The following is a 23,485-nucleotide window of genomic DNA, read 5'->3' on the forward strand; positions in this document are numbered from 1 at the left end:
ATTAATGGGTAGCAGGTTTAAAACCAATAAAAGAAAGTTCTTCACGCAACGTGTAGTCAACCTGTGGAACTCCTCAGCAGAGGAGGCTGTGAAGGCTAGGGCTATAACAGTTTAAAGAGAAGCTAGATAATTTCATGGATGTGAGGTCCATAAAAGGCTATTAGCCAGGGGATAAAATGGTGTCCTTGGCCTCTGTTTGTCAGAGGCCGGAGAGGGATGGCAGGAGACAAATCGCTTGATCATTGTCTTCGGTCCACCCTCTCTGGGGCACCTGGTGCTGGCCACTGTCGGCAGACAGGCTACTGGGCTAGATGGACCTTTGGTCTGACCCAGTACGGCTGTTCTTATGTTCCCTGTGTGTGATTTGGGAGGTGCATGATGGGTAAGAGGGGTGCTTGGCCTTTTCTGAACATCCAGCATTCAGTAACCAAAGGGCTAAACCCAGGTAGCTAGAAAGTGTTGGCAGGAAGCCAGGAGAACTAAGAAACTATTGGAATTTGAATGGGAAGGGTACCTGCCTGCTGGTTTTCTTTGTGTTCTTTTTAAGGCAGGAGCTGGGGGAACAAGCTGAATGGAACCCGGCAGAACCATCATGCCTTCAAAGCATACGGGGCATGGCAGCACGGGTAGGTGAGTCAGTAGGAAATGTCTATTTAGACACAATCAGGCTGTTTTCTGTGTTTCTTGATCAATTAAACGTCTCTGTGCCGAGTCTCTGTGCCCCCCACACCGTACACTGTAACCTTGAGCTGAAACCCAGGGGTGTTTAGTGCTTTTCTCAGTGACTTTAAAACACTTAGCAACCAAGTGTGCTTTGTGAAGTCTTTTAATGAAATCACTTTCCAGGACACAAGAATCAAATCCTCACCTTAAAAACAAAGGCAAGAGGAGGTCAGTGGATACCTCCTAAGACTGAGAGGTGAGCTGTCAGATTGGCTGTGGCCCACCTCTGAACATGCCTGTTGCTGTTTCAGTGTCCTAAGTGGAAACCAGACGTGGCATGGCCCCAACATGCCTGCCAGGTTAAAATAACTGGGATGCAGGGATGGCAGGGACAGATGTGAAGACTGGAGGAGCCAGCTCTCCTGCTGAAAATGGAACACTTGCCAGAGGGACTTGGGTAATATGCCAGGTTCATCTGGGCACCTCTCCAAGGTCGAGTCAGGGCTATTTTCAGCCCAAGCCTGGGGAGGGGCGAGCCTTCCATGTAAGACACCAAACCAGACAGCTCTTCAGCTGCCACTCTGGCCAGCAGAAAGTCTCACAAGCGAAACCCCTCCAACCCCCCAGCTTTACCTGTGTCACAACCTGCCCCACCCCGACACAGGCGAAAGGTTATTAAACCAATCTCTCCAGCTCCTACTCCCAAAGAACCAGCTCAGTTTGTACCTCATCTTACCCAAAAGAGCACGCTGGGCCAGTCCTTGATTAACCTGGAGAGTTTAGATTCTAAGCAGAAAGGTTGCGCGTGAGATGGTTACACATCACCGAGTGCTCGCGGCAGGCTCTTAGCAGAGACGTAACAAACTGCCAGCTTACAAGTCTCTGGTTACAGCCTATGTCCGTCTGGGCCCGCTGGTGCGTCTGGACTGGAGCGCAGGAGTGACGACGGGATGGAGGCAATCTCAGAAACATCCTGCCCATGGAGATGGAAAACACATTTGTCTTCTGGGTGCTGGTGCCGCCCAGAATGGACTGATCACATGACCACATACCAGTTTCTGCTTTTTTTAGCCGAGGAGCCATGGAGTCCCCAGGTGTGCCCTCCGCCAAGGGGCCATTGTGTGCTCCTCCAGTGTCAACTGGCAACATGTTAGAGCCGTGGCCCCTGCAGCCCCCCCCCCCAGCAGAAAACATGCAATATATCGACACAAAGCCCGCATTCCTAACTGTACACAGCTCACACAAGTACACAGGTAGCCCAGCTCTCGTTACACACCTCACATGCCCCCGTGCTCCGAATGGGGGGGGGGGGTAAGCACATGAGTAGGTACAATGATTTGCCTATTCACATTAAACTCCAATAATGTGGCACCTTCCTGAAGAGCTGTACTGATACATCCAAGGTGGGAACCTACAACCATGACAGAGGGAACTGGAGCCAGGGAGGAACAAATCTCACGTCATTCGAGGCAGGACCAGGAGGGGCGCCCAGGGAGTACCACCCCTGGGGGCAATCCCAGGGCCTACCTGACAGGGAGGAGCCCTCCACCCCAAGGGAAGCCACGGACACCCTCTTGTCCCACGGCCCCTTTCTAGGGAGCCACCGCGCTGCCGTGACAAGGCACCTGGGCGGCGTTTTACATGTAAGGAGTGGAGGCCTGTGACAGCCCAGAGCCCCACCAGACCGGAGCGCAGCGCATTGCTCGGGGTCGCACCGAGAGTCCTCAGGCCCAGGTGGCTCCCATACCCCCGAGCGAAGGGACACCGATATGGGCGTTTGAGACAGTCTCCCATGAGCTGCTCATTGAAGAAAATGGGAAATGAGGGTAAAAGAAAACACACGGTCCTGGAGTCATCCCTCCCCCCTACCTCTGAAATGCAGTCCCTGCTCCCTCCTTCTCTCTGCCCCCGGCAATAGCCGCTCACGTGCTCTAGGGCCCCCGCCTCCTGGCTCTCAGTAGCCAGCCTGCCCTGTCACTCAGGCTGACCTGGTGTATTGGCCACTGCCCACCGCACCCTGGAGACTGTCCCTTCCTTTTGGGCTGGAGGCTAGTCAACCAAACCCCCCCCCCCCACAGCAGTGAGTTTGTGTGAGGGGCCAATGCCCCTGACAATAAACCCCCACTGCCATTGGCTGTTCCACAGCAGAGCCCCATTGGTCACATGGAATCAGATGGGCCCAGATCAGATCATCCAGAATTGAAAACGGGTGTGTGGGGCTGCAGCGCCATCTAGTGGCTACAGGAGTTGCCACCCCAACCTGGTGTCCGGGTTGGGGGGTTCCTCTGCACCTCCCAGCATCTGTACTGACTCCAGGTGACAGTGCTCCTCCCATCACGCACTGCCGTTAGTGACACCCTCACAGCTCCCCAGCTGTCCCTGCCATGAGGCAGGCAGGACCCGACTGTTACACCCACCGACAGAGGGAGAAAGGAAGATGGAGAAAGAGAAAGGCCCGTGTCTGACACCGCACAGCTGGGCAGAGGCAGTGTTGGGAACAGGACCACAAGCCCTGAGTATCCCACACACCCTCAGGCTGGAGTTTCACACCCTCATATGGGCTGCAGACCCAAGCCCTGCCTAGCGACTACTCAGCCAGTATTTTAGAAGCACTGGCCCATTAGCATGAACGAGGAACTGCTCCGACACACCCACTGGCGAGAAGCAGAATTCCCCAAGCAGACGACTGGTGCTGGCTCCTTTGCTGGGCTTAAGGAGAAACACAAGGGCCTGAGTCTCCGCCCCGTCACTGGGTGGGGGGCCCAGCTCTCAGGGGCGGGAGCCTGAAAGTTCTCTTCCCAGGTGGCCCAGTGGGGATGACTCACGCTCAGAGCCCTCTGCCTGGCCCATGTCTTTGGGAGAGCTTCCCACCCCTCGGGGCTGGAGAGCAGCCCCCTCCCCGCCAGCAAGAGGAGGGAGAAGGGAAACCAAGCCAGACAAAACCCAGTGTCCTCAGTGATTCTCAGGGACAAAGGCCTATGGGGAGGGGAGGGGGGGATAGTCCTTCACCGTAACCAAGTATTTATTGTACAGGACTTGCATTTGGGCTGCATCTGTACCAAACCTCTCAGAGGCTCACCTTCTCCACAGGGACGTCCGTCTTCTAGCTCAGTTACGGGAAGGGGAGAAAACTCAGAAGAGGCTCCTCCTCCTCCTCACGTTCATTGCCCTGCATTTTCTCTCAGTCCTTACAGGAAGGAAAAGCAACAGGGGCCTCTGAGATCGCCCCTGCCCTGCAGCCTGTCCCACCTGGCGGTTGTCATGGCCCGTGTGAGGTCACCACCGCCCAGACCCGGGAACAGCGGGGGGCAGGTCCAACCGCGGGGACGCACAGCGGTGTGGGTTTTGGAGCAGAGCCGTCAGACAGCCTGGAGTCCAAGAAGCTACTGCGGGAGCTGAGGAGTCCAGGGCTCTGGTGGCTGAGGGTTTACCCAGAGGCCAGAGTGCAGGGCTTTCCAGGGAAGGGTCTCTCAGCTAAGTCCTACAGCTCGATGGGTGGCCGATAGCCCAGAGGGGGTTCCTCCATCTTTATCGGGGTGGCTGGGAGATAGAGGCGGGGTGCGTCTCTGTCACTCCAAGCTGCCCACCTGTCACTCAGCCTTCAAGGGGGAGTGGTGAGTCTGGACTCCCTGCGGAGGGTGACTGATCAGACACAGAACTGGCACTTGCTCTGAGACAGGGAGGCAGAAATCTGTCTGTAAATGCATGGGAACAGGCTAAGGGACCACCCGAGGGATGGGCCGAGGAATGTCTCAACAGGGAGAGGGGAACACCTTTCCATTGGAACCCCTCCCTTCCTACACCCTCAGGGTAGTCCTGATACAGCACGCCTTTCTGATGAGAAAGAGAAACCGGTAGCGGAACACACCACCTGGTACACAGCGGTGTTAAAGGGGGGGAGAAATACTGTACCCCACACAGGGTCTACAGAGAGAGTGTGGTATGAGATCCATACTTGGAAACACTACTCCATCATTGGTTTGCTGGTAACCTTATGACTCGGCCTGCAATACGCATGGACCAGCACAAAGAAACTCATATGAACAGTAAACCTCTCGAAAGTATGCAGCATACGTGAGTTATAGAAAAACATCTGTGCTTGCTGGGGACAGAAGCGAAAGGATCGCACAAGCATGCAGCTTCTAAACTAATGACTGCATGGGCTTAGAGCCAGGCATAGCAGCAAAGGAACAACCTGCACTGCTGCATGGATGGGGAAACTGAGGCACACCCACCTTATGGTGACGGTGGCTAAATGCCAAGACACTTACACACTGTATATGTGCCCAGAACAAAATTCACGTGGGGGTGGCCATGGCAGGTCTGGGCCAGGGTTAAGACCAGTGGGCAGAGGTGTATCTCCCTGCCACAGCCCTAAGCACTTGTGCAGCACTTACTAGGCTGCTACGCGGTCACATGAACATGCAACTCAAAGGGACCTTGGGTTACAGGGTTTTCCCTTATGTTGATCCTTTGATGCTCAATGAGGGTTGCGTCCTGAGAGAAGGTTTCGCCCCAGTCAGAGGAACGGACGGATTTCTCTCTTGTGAAGATTCTCCTGGATCTAACATCGCCTGAGCTCTGAAAGCACCTTTCCCCGCAGCCAGGGCAGTTCCAGGGCTTCTGCCCTTGTGAACTGTGCAGTGATTGTAAAGATTTGATCGACAACTGAAACTTTTCCCACACTCCGAGCAGCTGAAGGGTTTCTCCCGTGTGTGGGTGCTCCGATGTCTGACAAGGTCTGACCTCCGACGAAAACTTTTCCCGCAGTCAGAGCAGCAGAAAGGTTTCTCCCCTGTGTGGATTCTCCCATGAGTAACAAGGCCTGACCTCCGACTGAAGCTTTTCCCACAGTCAGAGCATCTAAAGGGTTTCTCTCCTGTGTGTGTTCTCTGGTGACTAATGAGATTTGAACTCTGACTGTAGGTTTTCCCACAGTCAGAGCAGCGGAAGGGTTTCTCCCCCGTGTGGCTTCTCTTATGCCTAACAAGACTTGAGTGTTGATTGAAGCTTTTCCCGCAGTCAGAGCAGTTGAAGGGTTTCTCCCCTGTGTGGCTTCTCCTGTGGGTAACAAGGTGTGCCCTCTGATTGAAACTTTTCCCACAGTCAGAGCAGCTGAAGGGTTTCTCGCCGGTGTGCATTCTCCTGTGTCTAACGAGCAGTGAGCTCATACCGAAGCTCTTCCCACACTCAGAGCACATGTAGTGTTTCTTTCCTGTGTGGTTCCTCTGATGACGAACGAGACTTGAGCGCTCACAGAAGCTTTTCCCGCAGTCAGAGCAGTCAAAGAGTTCCTCCCCGGTGTGGGCTCTTTGATGTATAACCAGGTGTGATCGCCGAAGGAAGCTTTTCCCACAGTCAGAGCAGCTGAACGGTTTCTCCTCTGAGTGGAGTTTCTGATGTAAAAAAAGGACTAGTCTCAATTTAAAGCTTTTCCCACATATTTTGCACGTGGAGGCTCTCTCTGGATTGGGTCTTCTCTGAATAGCTTTTTTGATTCTCTTCACACCTCTCCGGTGACTGGATTTACCCTGTCCCTCCCTTGCATGGTTTCCCTGCTGCCGTTCTAGGCTACGCTGACTCTCACAGGTCTCTCCCCGCTCGGGACTCTGGGAAACATGCCCTTCAGATCTTCCCAGTAACATGCCACATGGAGCCACGTGCTCCGGTCCTTCCTGCTGAAGACTCTCCTCATTCTTCTCATGCAGCGTCCCATCACCTGCTGGGACAGAGAGAGAATCCAGACAGGAGTCATTCTCTGTGCTGAGCTGAAGGGAAAACTCTGACAGGGGGACAGAAAAGGGGGAACACACCCAAAGAACGGCTGGAAAGGAGGAATAATCATGAGCGAGTTCATCCTCCTTCCTCACAACCCTTTCCCAAAGGAGAGAGCCCTTCCCCCCCACACCCTCTGGACTGGAGTGGATCACAGGCTGAAGGGTCTGTGACGCTTGATGAAAATGCAGAAGTAACATCTCCTATGAAGACACAGAAATTGGTCTGAGTCAGTTCAGCCAATTAATCCCCTGTGCGGGTGTCGCTGCCGATCCGGGATCCGCAGCTCCTCCCCTCGCTCCACCCCGGAGATCGCGTGAGCTTTGGAGACTAGAAATCCTGCCCGGGGAGCAATGAACCCAGTGCAGATCTTGTTCATTAAGGTCTGTGCCATTACTGCTTCCAGAGCCAGGATCCAAGTCGCCCACCCAGAGAGGCTCCTCCCCCCTTGCAGAGACGGGGCTCTGGCTGGTAAAGATCCCATCTCACACTCACCTGCAGTAAAGGTGCAGCCCCCCCACCTCGGGAACGGCCCAGCGTATCCCCCGGGGGAGCTGAGCTCTGTGCTACACTCTCTAGGATACAAGTCAGTGTCCCTCATGGACCACCCCACCCCCCCATTGCAGGGCGGGACAGGATCACACTGCTCAGGGGAGCTCCGGCCAGGGCTGGCAGGGCTGACACCGAGGCCCCCAGGCAGGGCTCAGACTGCAGCTGCGACATGGCAGGTCACTAGGACTGGAGGGATGTCCTGCCCAGCCTGGGCCGCCCTCCATGCCTGCCCTTCCTTGCTTGACGGTCACAGGTAGGTAGGGTACACAGGATGCCCACCGCAGAGAGGTGGCAGGGTAGCCCCTCTCTGTCCCAGGCTTCCCGAGGAGTGTGGGCAGTGCCGGGGGGCGGAGGGAAGCACTGGACATCCGCAGCCACCCTCCCTCAGCCACAGCCCCCAGCACCACTGGTATGTCCTTGAACCTGCTTCGCATGGAAGGGGGCGTGGGGAGGGGACAGTCTCTCACACAGGAGCCAAGATTACCGGATATTGGGGGGCAGAGAGCAATGAGGGACCCTGAACCAAACCCAACCCAGCTTCTAATACCCGAGGGGACAGGAATCCTTACCCAGCCAGCTCACAGCCTCGTAATTCTCCTGCATCACGTCCCAGTAGAGGGCTCTCTGGCCCGGGTCCAGCAGAGCCCATTCCTCCTCAGAGAAATACACAGCCACCTCCTCGAAGGTCACCGGCCCCGCCGCGGCCATTTCCTGTCCCTGGCTCTGCAGGCCGTGGGCTGAGCTGGAGACAGACATGGGTGTCCTGCAGCCTGTTGGGGAAGAAGGGCAAATGGAGACATTTCAGAAGAGGCTTTAATCCTTCCCATGCCCCTGTTCTGCCCAGATGCTGTCCCTGTTGACACATAAGCCAGACCCAGCCGTTTTGGGCAAATGCTGGAGTCGAGATAGTCCATGAACAGCACACACAGGTTAGATCCCAAATCCATATTCCTCTCTCTCAATACCTGGCTCGAGTTCAACATCACTGCGCCTGCCACAATGGGATTCGGTTCTGAGCGCCCAGTGGTTCTGATACACAAACCGCATGGTCCCCTGCCTGAACGTGGATGTAGATGTCTAAATTTAGGCTTCTGTATTCAAGGCCCCTAGTCTCCCTCCATGTCACTGTAGCACAGACCTAGGCTCTCTCATCAGGATTAACCCAACACAGACTTCACAAGCCCCCCACGCAACACAGATGAGGTCACAGGGACCATTCAGGTATTTAAATTTAAACACCTGCTGAATTTTTACTGGATGGGATCCTAAAAAATTACAGATTCACAGGGTCAGAAGGAATCATTAGAAACTCTGGTCTCATCTGTGTCACAAACCATTGTACTTAATCCCGTTACCCCACAACAAACCTTTATTTCCCCAGAGCATATTTTCTAGAAAATCGTCAAGTTTTGTTTTGAAGACATCAAGAGACGGAGAATCCACCAGTTCGTCAGCCACTTGATTCAGCGGCTAATCACCTTCCCCACCACACATCCCTGCCCCCTCCCTCGTCTGAGTGTGTCGGGCTTCAGCTTCCCGTTCTTGGTTCACACTGAGCCGGACCCACTAGACTGAGGAGCCGTGGGGGTTCCAGAAGTTTCTCTCCATGAACAGACTGGTGCAGAGGAAACCAGGCAGCTCTCAGAGGCTTTGTTACAAAAGCGACAGTGCATTGATACTGAACAGACTGACCAGTGACATCTCTCTGCTCTAAGGGGCTGTAACGAGTGAGCTTTAGCTGCACACCTTTAGTGTCATATCATGGACACAAGCCCTTCATAAGGGAATGGAACAGGGGGAAATAGGGGTAAAAAACCCCGTTAATTCCTTTAGTCTGAAACGCTTTCGCTGCTCTTCCATCACAGCTACACATATGGTGCATGCGCAGACCATGCTGTGCATGCACTGACCACGCTGCGTGGCCGCGTCGGGCTAAAATCTGCTTGCCACAGGTGAGTAGATTGCCTTAGTTGTTGAGCCTTGCCCATGACAGCAGAGTAACACCACTGGCTCCCCAACGGTCATATTGTTAATAATGTTGTTTAACATCACACCCGAGTCAATGCGACAATACCGAACTTGTCATCCAAATCCGATTCAGCTGTCTCCCTCTGGAACCAGTGATAACATGCTTTTGTAGAGGGATGGCTGCTTTTAAATCCATTACTGAATGTCCAGGGAGTAGCACACAGAAGCCCATTAGGGAAAGTTTTAACCTCCCTGCACATTCACTAATGGATTGACAAGTGGCCAAACTTCTACAGCCCCCGGGGGGACACACCTGCAAAGTCCTTTCCAGTTTTAAGCAGACACACAAACCCATCGGGGACTCCTGCGGACCCTAAGACCAGGTCTGGCCGTTAGCGTGTGGAAGGGGCTGTATGTAAAATATCCTACAGCATCTAGCCCATTATCGGGCAGGGAAGAGCTGGGCACACTGTGCCGTTCGGAGCACAGCCCTGGGGTGCCCCATCCCGGAAATGGCAAACACGCCATTCCTGCCCCCACACTTCATTTTTGCAAGTACTGTAAAGGACTTTCTTCCCTCCCCACCAGTCACTTCCCTCCCCTCTGCCTCTCCCCATCCTGGGGTTTCCCCTCTTCCACTGGCTGGCCTGATTTTGCCCCTTGGCCCTTCGCCTGGCCCTGCTGCCTGTAGTGTGATCCACTTGTGCTGTCGGTTTTTTCTCTGAATACTCGCACCATCCCTGCTCTCCCACCTCTGGTAGTTGGCGCTGCTCCTGGGGCGGGGCTGCATGGCAGGTGGCTGCCTCCTGTGCCAGAGCTGGAGCCAGGGCTGAGATGCCACCGTCCCAGGACAGCTGCACAGTGGCCTGGCTCCAGCAGGCCTGGCCGCATCTTTAGCTACAAAGGGGTCAGCTAAGCGCCTGCTGAAGACATTGCTCTATTTTCAGTCTGACGTCATTTCACCCTCTTCCACAAGACACAGAGGCAGCTTTTTTAATAGCAATGTTAAAACTTAATACAGAGATTATCAGAAGATGATCCACACCTATATGAAAATGACCAATACAGAGATTTATAGTTAATACAGAGATGTATCTCCATTATGGAGTTTGGGCCATCAATTTCCAGTTACAGCAAAAGTTTTGTTTGTCAGAAATAAAAGGGAACATTTCATCTCCCTTCCAAGGCATTTACTTGCTTTCTGTAGCTTCAGGAGGTAGCTAAGTTAGTCTGTACAGGATAAACTTAAAAAACAGCAAATGGTCTGGAAGCACTTTAGAGACAAAACATGTAGATGGGATCATGAGCTTTCGTGGGCACAGCCCACTTCTTCAGATGACCAGAGTTTTGACTTTAGGATGTGCAGACCCAAAATAAATAGGGGAGAATGAAGGGGGAGGGGAAGGAAGGAGCAGAGGGTATGAAAATATCAAAGGGAAAACCAAAGAGGCAGAGCTGGCAATCTATAAGCACCTAAAGATTGGATACTTAAAAGAAGCAGATAAGGATCACAGGGTAGCAATTAGAGAGAAAAGATACAGTAAGTATATACAGTAAATATGTATTATCATTCAATGTGGCATTTTGCCTTATCCCCCTGAAAAGATCCTGTGCAGTATTTCTAAGTACAATAATAAAATCCAGTTAAAATCCATTCTCAGCCATGGTGTGACTAAAGAGAAGTATTTTCCCAGACCTATTTAATTTGGAGACATGTGAAATACTGTCCAGCACCATATATAGGCTACAGTAAATTTAGGGTTTAAAATACATTTCTGCAGATAAATAAAAAAGATTTTGTTGTGGGAACAGAAACTAATTTTTGCCATTTTTAACGTAATTTCCATATCACTCAGATTAATATTTTGGTAACAGTTCCAAGTTGTCTAGTTGTACATCATTTTCCAAGATATGAAGAATACAAAATGATACAGATGGACATGCTATAACACACTGGTGTGTGAGCCAGTGGAAGAGAAACATCTATAAATCTAACAGTTCTCTGCAACTATTTCAACATGGAAATTTTCACTCACTGTTTTGTTTTTAATGTTGGATGGTTTTTTTTTTCTCCTTTGGGTTTTTTTTTTTTTTTTTGTAAATACAGTAGACTTGATGCCACACAAACAGGGTCACTTTTTCATGCTAACAGCCTGGTCCAAAAATCTGTGGAAAAGTCCGTCAACCAGCCGAAATGCTATTGAAGGCCAAAAAGTGTAGTATGAAAATATTCCAGCACCCAGCTGGGGTGTGACCTAGCAACGTGCGTGTAAACCTGTGAGGTTTTTACGGGCTCTCATGTCTCAGAGACTCCTGCATCCTCTTGGCAAACGCTCTGGGACACGTGACCTCTCTGCCTCGGTTTCCCTTCCTGTGCTTGCACACCCAACACCACACTCCTGCCGCAGTGCGCAGCTGCACCCGCCCTGGCACGTGGGGGGGGGGGGGCACCGCCACACACAGGGTGCACCAGAGCGGGGCGCACGCGCACACACGAGGGGGGGGCCCGAGGGAAAACCTGGGCGGGAACCTGCCCCCCCCCCCGCGAATTATCCCCCCTGAACCCACCATCCCTTCTCAGGGCTGCCCCCCCCGCCCTGCCCCCCCCCGTCCTCGCCTGCCCCGCCCCCCCAGGGCTGACCCCCCCCCGTCCTCGCCTGCCCCCCCACCTCGCCTGCCCCACCCCCACCCGCACCACCCCTGAGCTGACCCCCCCCGGCCCTCAAGTCTGCCCCCCCTCGCCTGCCCCGCCCCCCCAGAGCTGCCCCCCCACCCCCTCAGGTCTGCCCCCCCCCGGCCCTCGCCTGCCCCGCCCCCACCCCCTCAGGTCTGGCCCCCCCCTCGCCTGCCCCGCCCCGCCCCCTCTCAGGTCTGCCCCGCCCCCATTCCCGCCTCACCTCAGCACCCTGCCACAACCGGAAGCGGAAGCAGCGGCGCGACACCAACCGACACCAACGGCCTCCCGAGCGTTCGCGGCGCATGCGCGGCCCCCCGCGGAGGCCGGCTCGCGGCGCGCTCCGCCCCTCGCACGGGCCCGGGGCGCCCGGCGCATGCGCGGTACCGCGGCTGAGGCCGGCGCCCTGCCCGCCCGGGCTGGAACCTTCCCTGCGGCCCGGCTGGTTCGCCGGCGGCTACCGCGCGTGCGCGCGCAGGGTGGTGCACAGCCGCGCCGGCCGCGGTGCGCGCCACAAAACTTATTCCGCGCGTGGACGGAAAATCTGAAGCGAGGGCCCCGGAGGGGGGGGGGGCGGAGCAGGGACCTGCCCAGTGACCCCCGCAGCACCCTCCACGTGACCCAGCAGTGGGGGGGGGGGGCCCAGCAACCCCCCAGGCTGTTGTCCCCGCCCCACAGCAGGTGCACACGCCTTCCAGCCTGCCCCCCCCCCCAGCAACCCATGAGTCCCTGAGCAGCGCCCACCACAGCCCCACACCCACTCCAGGGCGCCCCCCTTGAGCCCTGCCCGGCCTTGGGGAGCACCTCACCCAACCCACGGCTTAGCCATAAGTGGGGCAAATGCACGCTCCTGCCCCCCTCAAGTTACAGGTCTGCCCTCTTTAAGGATGCTCTCCCATCCTGATACAGCCGTATGGGCAGGACATGCCCCCCACCCTCTGCTCCTGCCCTCACCCACAGGGCTGCCCCCCACCCCCAGACTCTCAGAGACAAGCTCCTGTCTCCCCTCCTTGGTGTAGGAGACTTCACCTAGGAGGTGGACATCTGACGCTGGTGTGAGGCCGTTTTCACCCCAGAATGGCGCTTAGGGAAGGTTGATTACTCCCAGGCTACTGTACCTGACTGCAAATCCATGCACTAGGCTGCTTTCCCTCCCTACTCTTGTCACGAATCATGGGTAGTGTGAATGGTGAGCATGAGTGAATCACCAGTAAGTGAGCTGAAGAGAGGCCATGCAGAGGTCCTGGCAAGAGCCCCAGAGGATTATGGACTTGTTTACAACTTTAAACAAGAAAGCTGTGTGAAATAAAAGAACTGTGTATGTGGCTGAGGCAGCATTTCCACATTTAAAAAAAAAATAAGAAGGGAAGAATCTAACCAGGGACAGACCATTGTTCCTCACTCCTGGTGAGACAAGCAAAATTGGGTGGTGCAAAAACCAGGTGTTTCTGGATCGGTCATGAACGCGAGTAAGAAGAAGGGGGTGTCACTAACCGACATCACCCCATTTGGACTGTGTGTAACCAGTGATGACAGCCCACCGGACTGGCCTCTGCCGAGGGGATATATACCACACCATTTTGCCCCAAGAGTTGGAGTCCATCAATTTGGCATATTAGGGTGATGTGCACATCGGACTTCCAGCTCAACCAAATTAACCGACATTACCTGAGGTCTGGGTTAGGAATTATATTTACACTGTTAATATTCCATTTAATTATTGCTTTTAATGCCTTTTTATGTTTGCAATGCCTTTTAAATGTCTTTCATTGTTTGTTTTGATTAAGTACTAAATATACATATACATATAGTGCTTTTAAAATTTCCTCCAGAATTGCTTGCAATAAACTTGTCAAGGGTACAATCTGTCTACCGTGGATCTCTTGTTCTGTGAGACGGTTATAATACACAGTCAGGAGCTCTGTTTGCTTGGCTCGATAACCCGAGCAGCAGCAGCACCACCCTCTTGTGACACTCTAGCCTAGCTGTCCAGTTTTCCCAAGTCTAGAAAAAAAACCCAGATAACTCTTTGTCTTGGACTCTAGCTGTGCAGGTTTAACCTTGTGTGTGCCTCTTCCTCCAAGGGCAGCCAAAGAAAAACAAACCAACCCAAAGATTCCAAAGGCAAAAGAGAGAAAGGAAAAATGTGTCCTGTTTGTGAAATTCTGAGGTCTGTGTCCCTGGTTCAAAATGATCCAACCAGCTTTGCCACCATGTCAAGGCTGTTCCCACTCTGGCGCTGAGTGCAGAAGGTGCGGGACTGCCAGAGACATTACAGATACCTTGCCTCTATCGGCTTCTGCTTCAAACCTCCCCAGGGGGACAGGTTTTCAGGCCTTGGGAGACAGGCTGCCACCACCTGAGTGAGAAAAACCCTTTTCTTCTTGAACCCAGGAGGAAGCACTTGGAACTTCTTCCAGAGGGGTTCCCCAGCTCTTAACATGAGAGTTAGGGAGGAGATAAAGAAAAACTGCAACCCTATTACCTCCTCTTACCTTCCAGGACACGTCATGGCTCCTTCCCCACTCTGGCACGATAAATGCAGAAGTGGGGGCCAGCAAAAGTACCCCAAAACCTTATCCACAAGGCTTTGGTATAAAGCTTCCCCCAAAATCTTAACCACCTTAGATTTTGGGGATAAAAACTTCACTGCCATCACCCAAATATTAACAAAGAAATCAGGGAGAGAGTACTTGGGAAAAGCTCAGCCCCAAAATTACAAACCAGGACACAATCATTAACCAACACTAGGTTAATAAAAAGAGAAAACTTTTATCATCACCACAATATTCCTGTTGCAAGCATAATGACCAGATGGAAAAGTAACAAAGTAATACTCATGGGCTGTGTCTACATTGGCACCCTTTTCCGGAAAAGGGATGCTAATGAGACCAGTCGGAATTGCAAATGCCCCGGGGATTTAAATTTTCCCCGTGGCATTTGCATGAACATGGCTGCCGCTTTTTTCCGGCTTGGGGCTTTGCCTAAACACTGTTTAAAAGTGCACAGACACCAGATCGCATCCCCCAAACTATAAAACAATAAAACGGATTTATCCAAACTTTACTCTACTTACAGAAAGTGAAGAATTGTTTCTTGGAGAGGGGGACATGTCTCCCTCCGTAGCTGGACAGCAACTCTCAGAGAGACAAAGAAGGGAAAAGCCAAATATTCCTTTGTCTCAGTTTGAAATTCCTACCCACATTCCTATTGGCTAACTTTACCTGAGTTAGGTGTAGTTAGCCCCGTAGTCCCCAGGCTGCTGGCTCACCCTCATGATCATGACAACACAGGAATCAAATCATCGCCTTAAAAAATGATTTATTAAAACAAAACAAAAATATACACTTGATAAAGCAGACTTGGTTGCTCGGTGTTTCAAAGTAACCAAGAAAAGAACAAAGTAAAACACAGAGAAACTCATCCCTGCGATTCAGTTCAAGATGAGTGTATGGATGAGATGGGGGAAGAGGGGCAATTACACTCCAGCCCTGCCCATTTTTGGGGGGGGGAATGCAGCTGACCTGGGACCAAATAGGAAAATTCATTAATTAGATCCTAGCAAAAATTATTGCCCACCCTTATTATAGGCTCTGTCCTCTGTGGGTTCTCCTGTGGGTAACAAGGTTTGACCTCCGACTGAAGCTTTTCCCACAGTCTGGACAGCTGAAGGGTTGCTCTCCAGTGTGGATTTTCTGATGTCTAAGAAACTCTGAGCTCTGAGAGAAGCTTTCCCCACAGTCAGAGCAGCTGAAGAGCTTCTTCCTTGTGTGGGTTCTCTGATGAGTAACAAGGTTTGAACTCGCACTGAAACTTTTCCCACAGTAAGAGCAATTGAAGGGTTTCTCCCCCGTGTGGGTTCTCCTGTGTCTAACAAGGGCTGACCTATGACGGAAGCATTTCTCGCAGTCAGAGCAGCTGAACGGTTTCTCCCCCGTGTGGATTCTCCGATGTCTCACAAACTCTGAGTTCTGACGGAAGCTTTCCCCGCAGTCAGAGCAGCTGAAGGGTCTCTCACCTGTGTGGGTGCTCCTGTGGGCAACCAGGTTTGAACTCACACTGAAGCTTTTCCCACAGTCAGAGCAGCGGAAGGGCTTCTCACCTGTGTGGGTTCTCTGGTGGGTAACAAGGGATGAACTCTGACGGAAGCTTTTCCCACAATCAGAACAGCTGAAGGGTCTCGCTCCTGTGTGGGTTCTTCTGTGGATAACAAGGTGTGACTTCTGATGGAAGTGTTTCCCGCAGACAGAGCACACAAAAGGTTTCTCTCCTGTGTGGGTTCTCCTGTGTCGAACAAGGCGTGAACTATCACTGAAGCTTTTCCCACAGTCAGAACAGCTGAAGGGCTTCTCTCCTGTGTGGGTTCTCTTATGGGCAACAAGGTATGACTTCCGACGGAAAAGTTTCCCACAGTCAGAGCAGCTGAAGGGTTTCTCTCCGGTGTGGATGCTCCGATGTCTAACAAGCTCTGAACTCTGATGGAAACTTTTCCCGCAGTCAGAGCAGGTGAAGGGTTTCTCTCCTGTGTGGATTTTCCTGTGTTTAACAAGGTTTGACCTCTGACTGAAACATTTCCCGCAGTCAGAGCATTTGAAGGACTTCTCTCCTGGGTGGGAACTTTCCTGTTCACTACGGGTTGTACAGATGCTACAGGCGCAGGGTGCATGCTGATGGGGGATTTTCGGTTGAATGGTTTCTGTGTTTCTTTTCTCTCCTCTGGTCCTGTGATTGGATTTACCCTGTCCCTCCCTTGCATGGTTTCCCTGCTGCCGTTCTGGGTTACGCTGTTGCTCCCAGGTCTTTGCCTGCTCATGAGTCTGGAAAACATGCCCTTCAGATCTTCCCTGTAACATCCTACGTGGAGCCACATGCGCTGGTCCTTCCTGCTGAAGACTTTCCTCATTCTTCTCACGCAGCGTCCCATCACCTGCTAGGATAGAGAGAGAATCCAGACAGGAGTCATTCTCTGTGCTGAGCTGAAAGGAAAGCTCTGAAAGGAACAGAAAAGGAGGAACACACCCAAAGAATGGCTGGAAAGGAGGAATAATCATGAGCTGAGTTCATCCTCCTTCCTCACAACCCTTTCCCAAAAGGGAGAGCCCAGCCTCCCCCCCACCCTCTGGACTGGAGTGGATCACAGGCTGACGGGTCAGTGAGACTTGATGAAAATGCCGAAGTTGCACCTGGAGAGCCAGGCCCCAGCAGCGCTCTGGGTCCCTAAGGGCTCTGCCCACACCGCTCCTGGCTGTGGGGCTCGGCTCGCCCTGCTCTGTGGCTCGGGGGCTCTACTAGATCCAGGAGGCGGCAGAGGAAGTTCCCTGAGCTGCAAAGTGAATCCTTGGCTGGATGCTCCAGGCCCTGCCTACGCTGCAGGCGCCTGCCCCACTGCCTGTGCCTGGGTGGGCCCTGCTGGCTGCCCACAACAGCTGCCGCTCCTGCGGCTGGCAGGGTGCGTCAGGCTGAACCACTTCTTCGGTGCGTGTGGCTGTTGCTGCAGCTGAGCTCCCCTCTGCAGCCTCGGTTCTACTCTGTGCGGTTTCCTCTTGTGGTGCCCATGTGGTGCCTCCCCCCCCCCCCCTTCGGCTGCATGGAATCTGCCATTCATATGTTTGCATCTCATGAGCACGTTCTCACCCCTTCTGCCAGAGCCCTTCTCGGACCATCACTTAACGCTGTGAAGATCCCCTGCCTGCCGTGACCTTAAGGATTGAAACACGACCACGTCGGCCATTGTGCTACCACTGGTACACAACTGCAAAATATGTCGTGTGCAGTGCCAATGGGAACACTGTGATGTGGTGACTGTGTGTGACGGCGAGTCAGGGTTCCCCCAAATCCTGCAGCCCCGTAGCAGCAAGAGCAGTCTGACAGCCAGTAGAACAGATAGGGTTTATTGCTCCTCCAGTACACAGCACAGCATAGACGTGATGTGCTACAGGGGTAGGGCTAGGATGCCTCAGACCCCTTGGGTTAGGGGGGTCCATCATCCCCCTAGATCCTCCAGCTCTCTGTTTTTAGCTGTTTCCTTCATGTTTCCCAGCCACCAACAAACCCCCCTCACAGAACCTGCTCCCAACCCAGGTGTTCGTCTCCATCTCCCTCTGGGAAATGCCTTGTTATTTCGTCAGGCTGGGCCTGGGTGTCTGGGTTAATACACATGCGGGTGAGTCAGTGGGAATCTCACATCCCAGCGCAGGGGAACACCGGGTCACAGAGCAGACAGCCCCCCACTACGCCACACTGGGATTATCCTGTTTGTGCGTGTACATCATTGTTGAACCAGAAGAGGCGTGATCCTGGTCGAATGGGAGGGTCCCATCTAAGCAGGCAAGCCCATTCCCGAGTGTGGAGGAGGGCAGTAAAACACGCCATCCATGCAGTACCTGCCAACACGCACTCCTAAGACATGGCAGAGGAGCACACTGACACTTATGCATAAAACAAGCAGGCAGAAGGCTCAGTCTGATGTCAATCAGCACCCCACTGTGCTATCGGGGTGCTTATATGGAGTGTAGCGTCAACCCTAGTTATTGTATGTATCTTTCCCCAGACCTGTGATGTAGGGACACACTATAATAGCTATTGCCAAGAGGGGACCGGACATAGACAGTCTAAGTGAGTTGACCAAGGTCACACAGGATGTCTGTGGCAGGACACGCAATTGGACACAGCGTGAAGCCAGATATTCATCAAGGAAAAAAAAGTCCCTACTGCAAGATATTTCACAGGAAGAGCTCTGCTCATGTTCATCTGCTACAGATCGACTCCCACAGAGTGTGAACGGCCACATATACTGCCCCCAGGTGCTAGCCCCTCTCACCAGCAGGAACCAGCATGTCAGAGAGATCAGCCACAGGTAGGGAAGGACTCTGGGAACCATGTCCTCCTTTCAGGGGCTCAGCCACTGGCACAAGGGGACCCTGCAGGCACTAACAGCAGCTGGACCCACCCCAGAACTCTGGTACCTGCCGTTCCTGCCCAGGCCCTGCCACCGACATCTCCGGCCAAGGCACAACATGGGCAAGATGGTGGGGAAGCACATTGAGACCTTGGCTGTGGGAAGAGCAGCACCATTGGTATGTCCCTGAACCTGCTTCGCATGAGAGAGAGCACGGGGAGGGGACAGTCTCTCACATGGGAGCCAAGATTATTGGGGCTGATACTCCTGATATTGGGGAGCAATGAGGGACCCTGAACCAAACCCAACCCAGGTGCTCCAGAGCCCTCCCAGCTTCTAATACCCGCGGGGACAGGAATCCTTACCCAGCCAGCTCACAGCCTTGTAATTCTCCTGCATCACGTCCCAGTAGAGGGCTCTCTGGCCCGGGTCCAGCAGAGCCCATTCCTCCTCAGAGAAATACACAGCCACCTCCTCGAAGGTCACTGGCCCTGCCGCGGCCATTTCCTGTCCCTGGCTCTGCAGGCCCGGGGCTGAGCTGGAGACAGACATGGGTATCCTGCAGCCTGTCAGGGGAGAAGGGCCATTGGAGACATTTCAGAAGGGGCTTTAATCCTTCCGACGCCCCCGTTCTGTCCAGACTCTGTCCCTCACCACCCCCAAAAGCACCCAGCATGTGCTACCCCTCATCCACAACAGGCCCCGACCCCACAGCCTCCACTGGCGTCGGTTCTCCATTATGTCTGATGAAAGAGCAATAGGTTTGTGGCCTTCTCCAGATTCGGCCGCCTTGGGGAAATGCTCAAGTTGAGATATCCCACAAAGAGCACCCACTGGTTAGACCCCAAATCCATATTCATCTCTCTCAACACCTGAGTCAAGTTGCAACCTCACTGGGGCCACAATGGGATTCGGTCCTGAGCGCCCAGCGGTTCTGACCCACAAGCCGCATGGTCCCCTGCCTGACTATGGATGTAGGTGTCTATGTTCAGGCTCCTGTATTTAAGGCCTCTAGTCTCCCTCCATTTCACTGTAGCACAGACCTAGGCCCTCGCCTCAGGTCTCAACTGACCCCGACTTCACAAAGCCCCTCTACAGAGAGGGTGCCAGGGGGGTGTTTAAACTTGAGCACAGGAGGGGACTGTAGGTAGGGTTACCAGATGGCTTAAAAAATACCAGACACACTTGATCTCAGATGGGAGTGGGGGACACCCACCGGCCAGGAGAGGAGCAGGGCTGGCTGGCAGGATGTGGGGGGCAAGCCGGCTGGTGGGAAGCAGGGCTGGTCGGGTGAATCAGGGCTAGCAGAGGGAGATCGGGTTTGGGGGAGGGGGACCAGCCAACGCAAAGCGGGGCTTGCCGGGAGGGAGTTGCGGGGAGCAGGACTGGCTGGAAGGTTGGGGGGGTGAGAACCGGCTGGCAGGAAGCAGGGCTGGCCAGGAGGGGGTCAGGGAAAGCGGGACTGGCCGGGGGGGGGAACAGGAGGAGGAGGGGGTGAAGCGAACCGGCTGGCGGGAAGCAGGGCTGGCCAGGAGGGGCTGGGGGGAGCAGGACTGGTCGGAGGGAGCAGGAGGAGGGCGGGGGGGGGGGGGGGGAGGAGGGAACCAGGCAGCGGGAAGTGGGACTGGCTGGGAGGGGGCCAGGGGGTGTGGAGTGGAGCTGGCCGGGAGTGGGTTGGGGGAGGGGTGGGAAGAACCAGCCAATGGGAAGCAGGGCTGGCCGGGAGGGGGCTGGAGGAAGTGGGGGGAGAGAACCGGCCGGTGGGGAGCAGGACTGACCCGGGTACATGCTGCCCACCCCGGCGCAGCATGAAAAATACCCTCCCGCCCCGGCTCTGCCCCCTCACGTAGTTGCACCGTGAGCACGTCTACCAGCCAGGCAGTTCACAACAGGTCCCCGACTTACGAATGAGTTACGTACCAAATATTAGGTGGTAACGCAATCTGTTCGTAAGTCGGATTACGTTCACTTACATGCGGCCGCGCTATAAGTGCGGATCTTCGAACATAAGTCGGTCCGGCTTATTGGGAGGTTGGTCGTAAGTACGAACAGCCATAAGTCGATGCGTTGGTAACTCGGGGACCAGCTGTACTGATGCTCCTACCAACAATAAAACTCACCTAAGCAGAACATACCGGACAGTTTCTATGTCCAGTATCTTCTCAATTTGTGTCCTGCACAGAATCCTCAAATACTGGACTGTCTGGTTCAAAACTGGCCACCCGGCCACCCTACCTGTGACAGTCACAGGCAAGAGTGGGGGGGAGGGAAGGGGCAGGAATCCTTAGACCCACTGAACCACGAGCCCTTGTCACCTCAGGACCCACCTGGGCTCCTCCCCTCCCCCCTTTGTCACCTCAGGACCCACCTGGGCTCCCCCCCTCGCCCCCTTGTATCATCGGGACCCACCTGGGCTCCCCTCCCCACCCTTGTCACCTCGGGACCCACCTGGGCTCCCCCCTCCCCCTCCCTTGTCACCGCGGGACCCACCTGGGCTCCCCCCTTGTCACCGCGGGACCCGCCCGGGCTCCCCCCTCCCCCCCTTGTCACCTCGGCACCCGCCTGGGCTCCCCCCTCCCCCCTTGTCACCTCGGGACCCGCCTGGGCTCCCCCCTCCCCCCCTTGTCACCTCGGCACCCGCCTGGGCTCCCCTCCCCCCCTTGTCACCTCGGCACCCGCCTGGGCTCCCCCCACCCCCCCTTGTCACCTCGGGACCCGCCTGGGCTCCCCCCTCCCCCCCCTTGTCACCTCGGGACCCGCCTGGGCTCCCCCCCCCCCCCCTTGTCACCTCGGGACCCGCCTGGGCTCCCCCCTCCCCCCCTTGTCACCTCGGGACCCGCCTGGGCTCCCCCCTCCCCCCCTTGTCACCTCGGGACCCCCCTGGGCTCCCCCCTCCCCCCCTTGTCACCTCGGGACCCGCCTGGGCTCCCCCCTCCCCCCGTTGTCACCTCGGGACCCGCCTGGGCTCCCCCCTCCCCCCTTGTCACCTCGGGACCCGCCTGGGCTCCCCCCTCCCCCCCTTGTCACCTCGGGTCCCGCCTGGGCTCCCCCCTCCCCCCTCGTCACCTCGGGACCCGCCTGGGCTCCCCCCTCCCCCCTCGTCACCTCGGGACCCACCTGGGCTCCCCCCTCCCCCCTCGTCACCTCGGGACCCGCCTGGGCTCCCCCCTCCCCCCTCGTCACCTCGGGACCCGCCTGGGCTCCCCTCCCCCCCTCGTCACCTCGGGACCCGCCTGGGCTCCCCCCTCCCCCCTTGTCACCTCGGGACCCGCCTGGGCTCCCCCTCCCCCCCTTGTCACCTCGGGACCCCCCTGGGCTCCCCCCTCCCCCCCTTGTCACCTCGGGACCCCCCTGGGCTCCCCCCTCCCCCCTTGTCACCTCGGCACCCGCCTGGGCTCCCCCCTCCTCCCTTGTCACCTCGGGACCCCCCTGGGCTCCCCCCTCCCCCCCTTGTCACCTCGGGACCCGCCTGGGCTCCCCTCCCCCCTTGTCACCTCGGGACCCGCCTGGGCTCCTCCCTCCCCCCTTGTCACCTCGGGACCCGCCTGGGCTCCCCCCTCCCCTCTTGTCACCTCGGGACCCGCCTGGGCTCCCCCCTCCCCCCTTGTCACCTCGGGACCCTCCTGGGCTCCCCCCTCCCCCCTTGTCACCTCGGGACCCGCCTGGGCTCCCCCCTCCCCCCTTGTCGCCTCGGGACCCGCCTGGGCTCCCCCCCTCCCCCCTTGTCACCTCGGCACCCGCCCGGGCTCCCCCCTCCCCCCTTGTCACCTCGGGACCCCCCTGGGCTCCCCCCTCCCCCCTTGTCACCTCGGGACCCGCCTGGGCTCCCCCCTCCTCCCTTGTCACCTCGGGACCCCCCCTGGGCTCCCCCCTCCCCCCCTTGTCACCTCGGCACCCCCCTGGGCTCCCCCCTCCCCCCCTTGTCACCTCGGGACCCGCCTGGGCTCCCCCCTCCCCCCTTGTCACCTCGGGACCCTCCTGGGCTCCCCCCTCCTCCCTTGTCACCTCGGGACCCGCCTGGGCTCCCCCCTCCCCTCTTGTCACCTCGGGACCCGCCTGGGCTCCCCCCTCCCCCCTTGTCACCTCGGGACCCGCCTGAGCTCCCCCCTCCCCCCCTTGTCACCTCGGGACCCGCCTGAGCTCCCCCCTCCCCCCTTGTCACCTCGGGACCCCCCTGGGCTCCCCCCTCCACCCTTGTCACCTCGGGTCCCCCCTGGGCTCCCCCTCCCCCCTTGTCACCTCGGGACCCGCCTGAGCTCCCCCCTCCACCCTTGTCACCTCGGGACCCCCCTGGGCTCCCCCCTCCCCCCTTGTCACCTCGGGACCCGCCTGGGCTCCCCTCCCCCCCTTGTCACCTCGGCACCCGCCCGGGCTCCCCCCTCCCCCCTTGTCACCTCGGGACCCGCCCGGGCTCCCCCCTCCCCCCTTGTCACCTCGGGACCCGCCTGAGCCCCCCCCCAGACCCATTTCTCCTCTATCCGCCCCCCCCCCCCCCCCAGTGTCTCTGACCGGCGCGCTGGGAGCCGGGCCCGCTGGACGGGGGAGCGGTTGGGCGGCAACGACGCCAACGGCTCCCTCCCAACCGCCGCCCGAGGGCTCGCGCCGCGCATGCGCGCCCCCGCAGGCCAGGCTGCTGCTGCTGCCCGGACTCAGCCTCAGGCGCCCCTCCCGTGGCGCGCGCGTGGCGCATGCGCAGTGGCGGTACCTCGGGGGAGGAGGGCCTGCCGCTGCCCGGCCTCTGCCTTGACGCGGGGGCCCGGCGGGGTTGCGGACTCCGCGCATGCGCAGTAGCCCGCCCGGGTCGGAGCCTGCCCAGCGGGTTCTCCCGTCCGCTACGGCGCGTGCGCGCACGTTGGGTGGTGCACAGCCGCGCCGGCCGCGGTGCACGCAACAAAACTTATTGCACGCGTGGACGGAAAATCTTAAGAGGGGCCCCAGAAGGGGGGGGGGACAGA

The 23,485-nt window shown here is 56.4% G+C and overlaps 1 protein-coding gene across 1 annotated transcript in view; it reads right to left on the reverse strand.

Annotated features, from left to right (window-relative positions):
• Positions 1 to 810: 810 nt before the first annotated feature.
• LOC106733073 (uncharacterized) overlaps positions 811 to 23,485 on the reverse strand; it is a 47,096-nt gene continuing 24,421 nt past the window's right edge. Inside the window, exons 4-5 of the mRNA XM_075913560.1 lie at positions 15,735 to 16,238; positions 811 to 6,046 (exon numbers count right to left, since the gene is read on the reverse strand). Of these exons, the coding sequence (XP_075769675.1) occupies positions 5,124 to 6,046; positions 15,735 to 16,238 (1,427 nt within the window). The 3' untranslated portion in view covers positions 811 to 5,123. The remainder of the gene's footprint in view (positions 6,047 to 15,734; positions 16,239 to 23,485) is intronic.

This window comes from Pelodiscus sinensis, chromosome 32 (genome assembly GCF_049634645.1).
Source record: "Pelodiscus sinensis isolate JC-2024 chromosome 32, ASM4963464v1, whole genome shotgun sequence".
Classification (NCBI taxonomy): Eukaryota; Metazoa; Chordata; order Testudines; family Trionychidae; genus Pelodiscus; species Pelodiscus sinensis.